This window comes from Pongo abelii, chromosome 5 (assembly GCF_028885655.2).
Source record: "Pongo abelii isolate AG06213 chromosome 5, NHGRI_mPonAbe1-v2.0_pri, whole genome shotgun sequence".
Lineage (NCBI taxonomy): Eukaryota > Metazoa > Chordata > Mammalia > Primates > Hominidae > Pongo > Pongo abelii.
This window is the reverse complement of record NC_071990.2, coordinates 26,266,511-26,280,489: the sequence shown is the minus strand read 5'-3', so window position 1 is coordinate 26,280,489 and position 13,979 is coordinate 26,266,511. Positions and strand designations below refer to the sequence as shown.

The 13,979-nt window shown below is 41.5% G+C and overlaps 1 protein-coding gene across 1 annotated transcript; it reads right to left on the bottom strand.

Annotated features, from left to right (window-relative positions):
- Window positions 1–526: 526 nt before the first annotated feature.
- On the bottom strand, window positions 527–2,392 carry LOC100439336 (histone H2B type 1-C/E/F/G/I). The gene has a single exon (XM_009241494.4). It carries the CDS (start codon window positions 1,377–1,379, stop codon window positions 999–1,001), a length of 381 nt encoding a protein of 126 aa, XP_009239769.3. The 5' UTR covers window positions 1,380–2,392; the 3' UTR covers window positions 527–998.
- Window positions 2,393–13,979: the final 11,587 nt, after the last annotated feature.

The window sequence follows — 13,979 nt, the reverse complement described above, 5'->3', positions numbered from 1 at the left end:
AGAACCACTGTTCTCAGTGCAAAAGTCCTCAGTACAAAATTCACTGCTTGGCACTTGAATGTGAAGGAATGACTATCCATTTTCAACCTACTGGATATTCCTTCCATCCACCTTCGCCTGGAAGGTGCTTGTATCAGGCATGCAGATGCCTCCTCCCCAGAAGTCATTTCCCCTCCTTTCTTCCTAATACAACTTTATTTCTTTGTTCCCTGACTTGTTCTCCAGAGAAGGCAGAGTTCTAGCCTCAGGGATCTGATTAATTTGACTACACCTATCCTAAAGATCACATGCCCCTTATTAATGATTGGATTGGGGATAGGTATATGGCCAGTTTTTGTGATTAGGAGAATCCTTAACAATGGAGACCCAGCTTCTCTAAGAATATGATTAAGATGAGATGGGGATTGTCGATCAATGAACAATGTGTGTATGTGTCTGTATGCGAGCGCGAGTGTGGTTGCACACTGAGAATTGTTCAAGCCTAATTGGTGAAACCAGACAGGTAGTGGAGGTGAGGCGGTGGAGGGAAGAGGGTTTTATTTTTTCCTTTAGAACCTAAAATAAAAATCCAAATTAAGACCTTTTTGAAGTAATTGAGGAAAAAAGGGAAAAAAGCAAATTCAACACTAAGAACTACTTGAGAGCAGCAGTCTCCTCTCCTCCTTCCCCACCCCCGCTCTAGCCCCCCATAATATGGGCTTCTTTGGTAAAACCTGTAGTTTTAAGGACTCTTGAGAAACGAAGTTCCTCTTCATAGAGCAAAACTATCAAATTACTATTGCCTCTTAGGTGCTATCGAGTGATACCTCATAAAACACGGAAACCAGAGTTTCATAAAGCCACCAGCCCAGACAGTGCCATTTTAAGTTTTAAAAACATGCCTATTTCAGTTGCAGGAGTTTCTAGTATCTTCACATGAGTATATAGCTCCAATTGTGAAAACGTGAGTGGCTCTGAAAAGAGCCTTTGGGTTTACTAAGGCAGTTGTAGGGCCAAGTTTACTTGGAGCTGGTGTACTTGGTGACGGCCTTGGTGCCCTCTGACACAGCGTGCTTGGCCAGCTCCCCGGGAAGCAGCAGGCGCACGGCGGTCTGGATCTCCCTGGAGGTGATGGTCGAGCGCTTGTTGTAATGCGCCAGGCGGGAAGCCTCGCCCGCGATGCGCTCGAAGATGTCGTTGACAAAGGAATTCATGATCCCCATGGCTTTGGAGGAGATGCCGGTGTCGGGGTGGACCTGTTTCAGCACCTTGTACACGTATACGGAGTAGCTCTCCTTGCGGCTGCGCTTGCGTTTCTTGCCGTCCTTCTTCTGCGCCTTGGTCACGGCCTTCTTGGAACCCTTCTTCGGGGCGGGAGCGGATTTCGCTGGCTCAGGCATACTACCTTTGTTGTTCTGCAGGTAGGAATGAAAATGAAATCTACATCTCCTGATCCTCGGAATTTGTAGACAATACTATGTAAATGAAGATTTAGTTTCTCCATCTCTGATTCGTTATTTTGTCGTGAAGTCTGCATGCAAATGAAGGAGCCTAGGTCTAGTCTCCCATTGGTCATATCCTGAGAGCAGTTTTCGAGCACGGGCCACCTAATTAACATTTTATATAACAAGTTCCTACCATTGCAAACAATTCAGATTAGTTTACTTATTTTAAAAACTAGAAGTTGCTCTCCTCTATGCTCTTAAATGCCAGGGAGACAAAGCTCCTGGCGCAGTTACGTCTTCGAATTGAAAGGTCGGTTTAAAAGCTCCTGGAAAAGCTATGCCTTGACATTCAGATGTAGATTATGGAGCAGCAGCAGAGACCTGAAGAACGGCAAGCTAGGCGACCGGCGATAACCCACACAATCCCGACCGGCGATAACCCACACAATCCCACACATTCCCACTTTTTACAGAAGGCACAAACACATCGTGAAAATAAAGGGCAGGCAATAAAGCTCCGGAGAAAACAACAACAACAACAAAAAAGTAAATAGCATCTCTTGAAGAGAGCTGAGACAGGAAAGAATGTCTTAGCCAAAATGGCTACAGTCCTTAATGGAAACGCAAGTCACAGCTAGTTTAGCCCTACAGCGAGGATCAGAAATAAATATTCAGTCTAACTAGTGAAAATGTTTTTTAAACAATTAAAATGAAAGCCTGCTATTTAACAAACAGCTTTACTTTCAAGTTATTATTATTATCTTTGGCTAAAGCCCGCTGCTTAGCTAACTTCAGTTTAAGAAACTGTTCTTCCTAAATTTGACTGTCTTTTTTAAGCCGCCGCTCCTTCACCCCGTGCTCCCCAGCCGCCTAGCCCCTCTCCTCTCCTGCCACCATTCCCACTTCCTGGGATCTAAGTCTCCAGGAATGAAGGTGCTGCGCATAAAGTATTCCGCTCTGTGGGTTAGCATCTAACAAAAGTGTACTCTGAATTTATTGTCTTTTCTTTGTTTCACAAAATAATTTGTTTTTCTCACTTCAGTGATGACGGGAAAACCTTAATATCTGTTTAACATCTTTTTTTTTTTAATTTTCAATGTAGCTAATGTAGCAGTGTTCAGAATAATAGCTAATGTGCTTTATTTGTATTTATTTAATCAAAAAATCTTGGGCCGGGTGCAGTGGCGCACGCCTGTAATCCCAGCACTTTGGGAGGCCGAGGCGGGTGGATCACCTGAGGGCCGGAGTTCGAGACCAGCTTGACCAACATGGTGAAACCCCGTCTCTGCTAAATACAAAAACTTAGCTGAGTAGGGTGGCTCATGCCTGTCATCCCAGCTACTTGGGAGGCTGAGGCAGGAGAATCGCTTGAACCCGGGAGGTGGGGGTTGCAGTGAGCTGAGATTGCACCATTGTACTCCAGCCTGGGCAACCAGAGCAAAACTCCTTCTAAAAAAAAAAAAAAAAGGGGGGGCCGGGCGCGGTGGCTCACGCCTGTAATCCCAGCACTTTGGGAGGCCGAGGCGGGCAGATCACAAGGTCAGGAGATCGAGACCATCCTGGCTAACACGGTGAAACCCTGTCTCTACTAAAAATACAAAAAAATTAGCTGGGCGTCGTGGCGGGCGCCTGTAGTCCCAGCTACTCAGAAGACTGAGGCAGGAGAATGGCGTGAACCTGGGAGGCGGAGCTTGCAGTGTGCCGAGATCGGCACTGCACTCCAGCCTGGGCAACAGAGCGAGACTCCGTCTCAAAGAGGGAGAGAAAAAAAATAAAGGTCTGGCGTGGTGTCTCATGCCTGTAATCCCAACACTTTGGGAGGCCGAGGCATGCGGATCACGAGGTCAGGAGTTTGAGACCAGCCTGGCCAATATAGTGGAACCCCGTCGCTGCTGAAAATACAAAAATTAGCCGGGCGTGGTGGCGCATGCCTGTAGTCTCAGCTACTTGGGAGGCTGAGGGAGATCCTGGGAGGCAGAGGTTGCGGTGAGCCGAGGCCCCACCATTGCACTCCAGCCTGGGTGACAGAGCAACAGCAAGACTCCGTCTCAAAAAAATAAAAAATAAAAATATGTGATATTACTTTTTTTCTCATTTAACAAAAAGAGAAATTACAGTACCCAAGTTGCGGCATCCTGCCCCAAACCCCATCGCTTATACTAGGTGTAACCAGAATGATGATTTAGGCAGTCTGGCTTGGATCTAGTCGGTTAGAAAACATCTTCACCTAGCTTGGTGGGCTGTGTTGCAAAAAGAGAAAAATGCTTCTTGTTCTTCTTATGTTAAAAGAATGGAAAAATGAAGCATTTCTTCAATGACTGAAAGAGGTTGTTGGAAATGAAAAAAAAAAACCTCTGATGGTATATCTAGTCAGTAGAGAAAAAGGAGAAAGACAAATGAGAGAAAATTTAAACCGTATTAAGGGAAAAGTGGCAGAGGGAGAGAAAAAAAGAAACAGACACAATGGAAGGAGAGACAGACATGAAGAGTAGGATAAAAAGAGAAAGAAATTCACCTAAAGAGGATGAACTAATATGTTGGAGAGACACAAAATGAACATGCACAAAGAAAACTAGAGGGAGAGGAGTCCAGTGATAACAATCTGCAACTGCAAGAAGAAACAGAAAGAAAAGTGCAGATGAAGGCCCTTAACTACATCCAAACTACACATATCAGATATTCAACTGACAAGATTGGATTGAGACCCTTAAATCATTTGAATGAGGCAGGTAACATTGCCATTTGTGATTTTTGAAATTCCTGCTAAAGACTAAAATTTCTGCACTTTTATATCCATATGAATAAAAATGGTGATGTGGCACATAAGTAAGAAAAAAGATAGGGGAAATTTAAAAAATGACAATAACTGTAGAGTGGCATTGAGATTTCCTGTCTCTGATTGAGATCTCAGGAGAGTTTTAAACATTTTTATAGTAAATATTGTATCTGTACAAAAGGGTATATGCAACATAAACAAGAATTGTAAAACAAATGGTTGGTACTTAAAAACCCAGTTTAAGAACTAAAATGGCATTAGTAATTAACTAGGCCCTGTATAACTCTCCCCAATTCAGTGGGAGAGACAGGAAGAACTTCGAGCTAGGCGAACAGCGATCACTCACACAATCTTAAGAACAGTATATCTCACTTTTCACAGAGTACACGAATACATCATCAAAATACAGGGCAGTTTAAGAACTAGAATGTTGGGCCGGGTGCAGTGGCTCATGCCTATAATTCCCAGCACTTTTGGAGGCCAACGCAGGTGGATCATCTGAGGTCAGGAGTTCGAGACCAGCCTGATCAACATGGTGAAACCCCGTCCCTATTAAAAATACAAAAATTAGCTGGGCATGGTGGCACACACCTATAATCCAGCTACTTGGTTGGCTGAGGCAGGGAGAATCGCTTGAACCTGGGAGATGGAGGCTGCATTGAGCTGAGATTGCGCCATTGGACTCCAGCCTGGGCCACAGAGTGAGGCTATGTCTCAAAAAAAAAAAAAAAAAAAAACTAGAATGTCATTAGTAATTAACCAGTCCTTGTATAACTCTCCTATATATATGTTTTTTATTTAAAAATTTTTTTGGCCAGACACGTTGGCTCACGCCTGTAATCCCAGCACTTTGGGAGGCCAAGGCGGGTGGATCGCTTGAGGCCAGGAGTTCGAGAACAGCCTAGCAAATATGGTGATACACTGTCTCTACTAAAAATACCAAGATTAGCCCAGCGTGGTGACACATGCCTGCAATCCCAGCCACTTGGGAGGTTGAGGAAGGAGAATTGCTTGAACCCGGGAGGTGGAGGTTGCAGTGAGCCAAGATTGTGTGCTTCTGCACTTCTACCTGGGAGACAGAGTGAGACCCTGTCTCAAGAAAAAAAAAAAATTTTTTTTTAGAGAAGGGGATCTCACTATATTGCCCAGGCATCCTCCCATCTTAGCCTCCCCAGTCACTGAAATTATAGGTGTCAGACACCAAGCCTGGCCCTACATTTTGTCTTAATCAATCTTATTTTTGTTTTTGTTCGTTTTTTGGTTTTTCTTGGTTTAAATATCGAAGAATGGATCCATAAATTGTAAGTCATTTCATTTTGCCTATTTTTATCTTCACATAAATGGAATCACAAGCTGTATATAATTTTATGATTTTTTTATCCAAACCAATGTTTTTGAGATTCATTCATGTTCATATATGTTACTCCAGTACCATCATTTCATTATTTTAAATAGCTAAATATATAGTAACACTGGTTGACTCAATTTATTATAACAGACCTTCATATTGTGTCTATCTGGGACTTTCGAGGTCATTACTTCTGTGAACTTTCTTGCACATGTTTCCTGGTGTAGATGTACACACATTTCTCTAGTATATATGTAACAAGGTGAGAGGCTGGTTGAGACATTCACATAGAGCTGCTCAGGGTGAAGATACATCTACGGATCTAGAGCTCAAGGCTGACTCCTGGCATAGAAAAATGGCAGGCCACCCTGCCATCCCTCAACCCTTAATGTCTTTGCAAGGTTTGAATAATTGTCCCTTACCATCATAAATACCGACCATAAAAATATCTGGATGGAGAGAACCATTTTCCATTTCCTATTTCTCACTAGGTAATATTTTTTTTTCAGCTTCCGAGTTCCCTTCCCTGCCCTGCCCTGCCCTCCCATCCCTTCCCCTTCCCTTCCCTTTGTGGGCGTGGTGGCACACGCCTGCAGTAGCTTGATCTCAGTTCACTGCAACCTCTGCCTCCTGTATTCAAGCAATTCTTGTGCTTCAGCCTCCTCAGTAACTGGAGTTACATGCTTATGCCACCATGCCTGGCTAATTTTTATATTTTAGTAGAGATGAGGTTTCACCATGCTAGCCAGGCTGCTCTCAAATTGCTCACCTCAGATGATCTGCCCACCTTGGCCTCCCAAGGTGCTGGGATTACAGGTGTGAGCCACCATGCCTGACCCATGAGTCTTATTTAAATCACATATGATGAAGGGTGGTTTTTGCAGTAAGCCATTTTTGGAACAAAAGAAGATGGGGAGGATTTTGTTAACCATTGCTGTTTTTTTTTTTTTTTTTTAATCACAGAGCTCAGATAAAGGTCAATAGGCCATTGAACACTGCCTAAAAAATAGGCAAAATTAAAATGAAAAATAATATCAATATTATCAGTTGCAATCAATGACATATCATTTAAATCTCACTGGGTGAGATGTTTAAAAAAATAAAAATGTAAAAGATTAAATACATTTGGTTTTATTTTAATGTAATCAGAAATTACTGACATATATTATTTAAAGCAATATATGTTGGATATCATGAAAATTGCCTGTCTAGTCATATTTCCGGAATCCCAATTGCTCTTAACTCTTCTGAGGTAGTAATCACTTGATGATGAGCTGAAGGGTGTTACCTGGACCACAGGATCATTACTTTAAAAACAAAATTGGCTAGTATGCTTACAAATAAGTAGATTTCTCTGATAGAAATTTTTCCCATAAAAGTTCTCTCCAGCTCCAAGAACAGTGATTTTTTTTCAGGTTTACGTACAACAAAACTCAAAAATGATGCAAGATATTAAATTAAATGGAATATATCCAAGGTATTTTGCTATATGGTTGCAATTTCATGGAATTTTTATAAGTTTTATTTTGCCTTTCTAAAAAAAAAAGTAAATGTCAGTTTTTGAACATGAACAGTATTTTATCTTTTTATGATTTTTTTTTAATTGAAGCAAAGAATATATGTAATAATGTGCCTTAGAGAGTACTCCTCTTATTTGGGCCTGAAAACAAATCATGCGTGGATTTAAAAAGATAATAATAATAATAATAATAATAATAATAATAATAATAATAATAATAAAGAAGAAGAGGGACAAATATCCCTGGAAAATAAATGTTTACCAAGACAGTGCTAGTTTAGCAATATTAATATCAGAGAAAATATTAAAGCAAAGGTGTTCATATGGATAGAGAGGGACACTGTAAGGACTCTTATTTGCAATGTGGAAAAGAAAATATTCTGGAAAACTCTATTGAAGCAATACACCTATGAACTAGAGAAACTACAACCGACAAACTAGTACTTAGTTACTCAATTAACCAAAAAAACACAAGGGGCCGGGCACAGTAGCTCATGCCTGTAATCCCAGAACTTTGGGAAGTCAAGGCGGGTGAATCACTTGAGGTCAGGAGTTGGAGACCAGCTTGGCCAACATGGTGAAACCCCATCTCTACTAAAAATACAAAAATTAGCTGGGCGTGGTGGTGCATGCCTGTAATCTGAGCTACCCAGGAGGCTGAGGCAGGAGAATTGCTTGAACCTGGGAAGTGGAGGTTGCAGTGAGCCGAGATCATGCCACTGCAGTCCAGCCTGGGCGACAGTGCAAGACTCTTTTGTCAAACACATACACATCCCAAAGAAAAAAAAAGCAAAAAAAAACCCACGAGGGAAATTCCCAGAAACCATCCAGAACAATAAAATTTAGAAGCTGAAACTAGGGTGACAAATAGGACATCTTTGGTTCTCTGGGGGCAAATACCATTAATTAGGATTATGAGCTCTGGGAATTAAAAGTCTGCCCCTTGGGGAATAGAATTCTAGGCTCTTAAACAAAAGTGAAGACACATAGCATAAAGCCAGCATGGTTTGAAAAAGGGGTAGTCTGGAGGAAAAAAAAGGAAAAAAGAAGAAAAAAACTCGTAAACATCCCTGGGATAAAACCTTGTTTGTCTCTACAGGACTCTGACTCTGAGGAGGTGGATGGAGAAAATTGGCCCCAAAGATTTAACCCTAAGTATAAATGAAGTCTTGAGTTCCAATGAAGAAGTCCTGAAATTAAACTGACTCAGGCTTATAGTGCCCCCTTGTGCCTAATGAAGACAAAACAAACCCCTACAGGAGGAAAGCATCTTGAGCCCAAGTTCTCTACATCTACACACATAATCTATTTATGGAGCAATCATTTATTGAACACCTATTATATGCCAGACACTCTGTCAGGAACTTAGGATGTTTAAATATAAGTTCATAACAAATGTCACAAAATCGAAGAAAAACAGACACTATGGAGAGTTTGGCTTATAAGCAAAGAGCCTTCTATTTCCTCCTAGATACCTAGGCAAACAAAGGATTTCAGATATTGAAATGATTAGATACAGACTATAAAAATCATTATTTACTGAAAGTTTAATGAAATAAAAAATAGAATAATAAAACAATCAAGGACCAAGGGATAATCAAAACCAAGTACATTTGAAAAAGAACAAAATAGAACTTTGCTACACTCCATAATGATAAAATAAAAATCCAAAAATAGGATGTAACATTCAAAACCTTATATGCACTTGACTACAGAACCACTACTACGTCAATAAATAACTGACAGAATTAGGAGAATTTCAAATTTACAATTGTAGGGTAAACTTTCAATATTCTGTATGAGTCTTAGATACTCATTACAAGCAAAGAAAAATGTTAATGGTTTTCTAGGATTTGAACAAGACAATAAGCAAATTTGATCTACGATTACCTTCATTTGACACAGAAAACATCCCTTTTTTCAAAGCACACGTTGGACAATTTCAAAAAAAATTAACCCTGGTTTTAGAAAGTTATAGAAATTAAGGAACATAACTACAAAAAGGGAGATATAAAGAATGACAAGAGAATGCTGTGTAACTTTTACAAAAAATTAAACTCAGTGGAAAATAATTTTCAAGAAAAAGAAGAAAATTAATAGACAAGCTGAGTAAACAAATTATGATTATGAAAATAAGGTAGGCAGTTAAGAAAATATTTTCTATGTCCTTCCACCCAAATGCTGCCAAGTCCGGTCGGATTTTCCAAGTTTTAGTGAATTTATGAGGAATAGATTATCTCTTTTTTTATTTTTTTTTCTGAGATGGTTCTCACTACATTGCCTAGGCTGTAGCGCAGTAGCTATACACAGGCATGATGGCAGCACCCTACAGTCTCCAACTCCTGGGCTCAAGTGGTCCTTCTGCTTCACCTCCTGAGTAGCTGGGACTACAGGGACGTGCCACCTCACTTGGCATGATACCTATTTCACAGAATCTGTTACTATAGAAAAATAGCTCTCCTACTCACTTTTTTCTTTTAAAATTGTATAACATTATTAGCAAAACTGGAGGAGAATACAAATTTTAAAAAGGAAGGAAGAGAGAAAGAAGAAAAAAACAAAATTATAGTTTTGTCTCACTAATGAACATTCGTTTTTGTTTTTTAGAAAAAAATGCCTATTATGAGAAAAAATGGAAACCAGGAGAAATTGCAGAGACCATGTTATTTAAATAAATAGCCGATTATATAGGGTTTATTCTAAGAATAGAAGGAAGTTTAGTATTCTAAATCTGCCAGTTTAAGAAATTAATAAAGGAAGGCCCAGAGCGGTGGCTCACGCCTGTATTCCTAGCACTTTAGGAGGCCGAGGCAGGTGGATCACTTAATGTCAGGAGTTCAAGGCCAGCCTGGCCAATGGCAGGAACCCCTGTCTTCTACTGATAATACAAAAATTAGCCAGACGTGGTGGCGTGCACCTGTAGTCCCTGTTACTTGGGAAATTGAGGCAGAAGAATCGCTTCAACCTGGGAGGTGGAGGTTGTAATGAGCTTAGATCAGGGCACTGCACTCCAGCCTGGGAGACAGAGTGAGATTCCATCTCAAAATAAAATAAAATAAGAGAGATTAATAAAGAAAAAAACATGATCATCTCCAAAGATCCTGAGAAAGCATTTAACAAAATATAACATTCTTTCATCATAAACACTTAACAGACTACAACGAGAAGAGAACTTCATAAGGAGGAGCTACAGCGAGTATAACACTTAATGGTGCCATTTTTGGAAGGATTCCCATAGAGGCGGAAGGAAGACAAGTGTGGTGTGAAAGTAGTCCTATTCAACATGGCATCACAGGGTTTGGCCAATACCATGAGATAGGAACAGGCAGTCAGAAGAGCAAGGATTCAATAGGAAAAAATGATTATCTTTGAAAATAACATAATTATCAAGGTAAAAGTTCACAAGAATCTATAAACAATTAGATCAAATAAGAATTGGAATTAGTGGGCATAGGCCAGGCGTGGTGGCTCGCGCCTGTAATCCCAGCACTTTTGGGAGGCCGAGGCGGGCGGATCACGAGGTCAGGAGATCGAGACCATCCTGGCTAACACAGTAAAATCTCGTCTCTACTAAAAATACAAAAAGTTAGCTAGGTTTGGTGGCATGTGCCTGTAGTTTCAGCTACTCGGGAGGCTGAGACCGAAGAATCGCTTGAACCTGGGTAGCAGAGATTGCTGTGAGCCGAGATCCAGCCACTGCATTCCAGCCTGGGCAACAGAGCGAGGCTCAGTTAAAAAAAATAAAAAAATTAATAAAAGAATTGGAATTAGTGGGCATAAGAGTACCATACAAAAATTCATGGCGTTTTTATACACTAGCAATTACCTATCTGAAATCAAGATGTTATAGAAAAGCCAGACATCACAACACTACCACAGATTCTAAATCCAAGAATAAATATTCCAGATGTATATGATAAAAATTATGAAATATCATTGAAGTACATAAAACAAGATCCATTTTAAAAAGAGGCAGTTTTATAGTGTACTGTTTGTTTTGTGATGATTCAATATACTAAAATGTTCATATATTCTAAACTATCCTAAAAGGATAGTTTTCTAAACTATTGAAAAATTTAATGCCAAGCAAACCCTAATGAATATTTTGTAGAGCAATGTAAAATTCATATCAATGAATGCAAATAGTCAAGATGATTCTCAAAAAAAAAAAAGAAAAAGAAAAAAAGGAAAAGAAAGAACAGAGAGTGATGGGCCTTGACTTAGTACTATATATGAAGACATATAAACCTACAGTAATTAAAATAGTGTGGCATTTGGTCTAGGTATAAACAGCAGGTGAGTAGAACAGAGTGAAGCATTTATGGAGTTTTCTGAGAGCCTCTTTGCTGACATATTCTAATTGCCTACAGACAGCTCTTTACTGGATGCTTTAACTCTGTATTCCTGGGAACGAAGGAGTTAGAGAGGGTGAATAATGATAAAATATTTCTCTGATTCTAAACTCAACTCACACTGTTTGCTATAGGAATCTGGTTGACTCAAGTTGGTGAGTGTTTTCAATACAGAGAATGGAGACTTCATCTCCATACATGGTATCGGGGTGCTGAAGCAAGATGAAGAGAGAAGCATCCCTGAAGACCAGAGAAGTGGTAGTTGAGTGGGCGTATAGTGTGATATGGGGAGAGTACCAAAAAAAAAAAAAAAAAAAAAAGAAACACGTATATACTGTACTATGTTTATGTGCAGTACTATTATTAGCAGAGAACAGTGGAAATCTCATTGATCATGTGAAATGCAAGGTTTTGTTTTTACATGTTGTTAAATTAATTCCTTAGAGTTACCAAGAGATAATATTTGTAGTGTACAGAAGGGACCCTGGAGCTAACCTGCCTAGGTCAGAAAGCTCTCTATTAGGTGTAGGAAATTGGACAAGTTATTTTAAGCTTCACTTGGTATATACTCATGGGTAAAAGTGGGATAACAGGCTGAGCGTGGTGGCTCACGCCTGTAATCCCAGCACTCTGGGAGGCCGAGGCAGGCAGATCACAAGGTCAGGAGTTCCAGACCAGCCTAACCAACATGGTGAAACCCTGTCTCTACTAAAAATACAGAAATTAGCTGGGCATGGTGGAGCGCGCCTGTGATCCCAGCTATTTAGGAGGCTGAGGCAGGAGAATCGCTTGAACCCGAGAGGTGGAAGTTGCAGTGAGGTGAGATCGCGCCACTGCACTCCAGACTGGGCAACAGAGGGAGACTCCATCTCAAAAAAAAAAAAAAAAAAAAAAAAAAAAAAAGTGGGATAACATTGCATAGGTATGTCTTGGGGCTGACATTAGTATCTGGAAATCACTTAGAAATGTGAAAAAAAAAAAAAGAAATAAAAATAACTCGTAAGGGTTGTCAGCTATGTACAACAATGGCTGCATTGTCTTTCTTGCACCTTAGGTGTTTCTGCCTTCCTGGACACCTTCCTTTATTAAAATATTAAAGTCCGGCTGGGCACGGTGGCTCAAGCGTGTAATCCCAGCACTTTGGGAGGCCGAGGCGGGCGGATCACGAGTTCAGGAGATCGAGACCATCCTGGCTAACACGGTGAAACCCCGTCTCTACTAAAAAATACAAAAAAAATTAGCCGGGCGTGGTGGCCGGCGCCTGTAGTCCCAGCTACTCGGGAGGCTGAGGCAGGAGAATGGCGTGAACCCGGGAGGCAGAGCTTGCAGTGAGCCGAGATTGCGCCACTGTACTCCAGCCTGGGGGACAGAGCGAGACTCCGTCTCAAAAAAAAAAAAAAAAAAAAAAAAAAAATTAAAGTCATATGAAGATTAATATATAACATCTTCGACTTATTCATTTTTTTTCCTTCTGACTTTAGAAGAAATTAAGATATTTTCATGAGCCTCCAAAAGAACTGAGGACCCTAGACACCGTGCCTGCTGTTTAATGGAGTACGGCACTGCGTGTACCTGAAGATGATTTAAAAAAAAAAAATTCAATTAGGAAATAATTATTCGCACACATTCATATACATACATACATAGACTGAATCCTCACACGAAGAGCCCTACAGGCGTGATAACAGTAAGGGAGGTGCAAGAAAGGTCTCCTTGGAGTTGGGAGGCGTATTTACAGCTACTAGAGAAGGGGGAAGTGCCAGCTCCCCGAGAAGAAAGCAGGAGGATGCTGAGAGACTGAAGCTGAAATTTTCTGCCTGCTTCCTCACTCATTTCGTTGGTTTCAGCCGTCTGAAAAACCCTTGTGAGAGGAGCAAAAAGGTCAAAGGAAGATTGTTGCCTTGCTCTCAGTCTTCAAAATTTTCGTTCCTCTGTTTTTTTTGTTTTGAGACGCAGTCTCGCTCTGTCGCCCAGGCTGGAGTGCAGTGGCGCGATCTCGGTCACTGCAACCTCCGCCTCCCTGGTTCTAGCGATTCTTCTGCCTCAGCCTCCTGAGTAGCTGGGACTACAGGCGCGTGCCACCACACCCGGCTAATTTTTTTGTACTTTTGGTAGGGACGGGGTCTCACGGTGTTAGCCAGGATGGTCTCTATCTCCTGAACTCGTGATCCGCTCGCCTCGGCCTCCCAAAGTGCTGGGATTACAGGCGTGAGCCATCGCGCCCGGCCGGTCCTCTGTTTTTAAACTGTAAAGGACTCCACCGGATTGTTCGAAGTCTCCGATGTCCCGCGATCTGGTGGCCGCAGAAGAAAGAGGCCGAGTCGGCGGGGACTGCGTACCACCAGTTAGCGGCCTACGGGCAACCTCCCGGACGCGCGCGCCGGACTGACGTTAAACGTACGTGTGACGCCCTATGCGAGAGCCGGATGGGCGTAACGCGGCGGCGGCGAAACGTGTGGCTCTGTCGTCAGGGCACGGAGGGGCGTGGCCGGACGGCCCTATGAGGGGGCCGGCGTTTTTGGCGAGGGTTGATGGGATGACCCCATGAGGGAGCCTGCGT

Coding starts and splice junctions, on each gene's coding strand:
- LOC100439336 (XM_009241494.4), bottom strand. CDS start 1,379: ATGCCTGAGCCAGCGAAATCCGCTCCCGCCCCGAAGAAGGGTTCCAAG.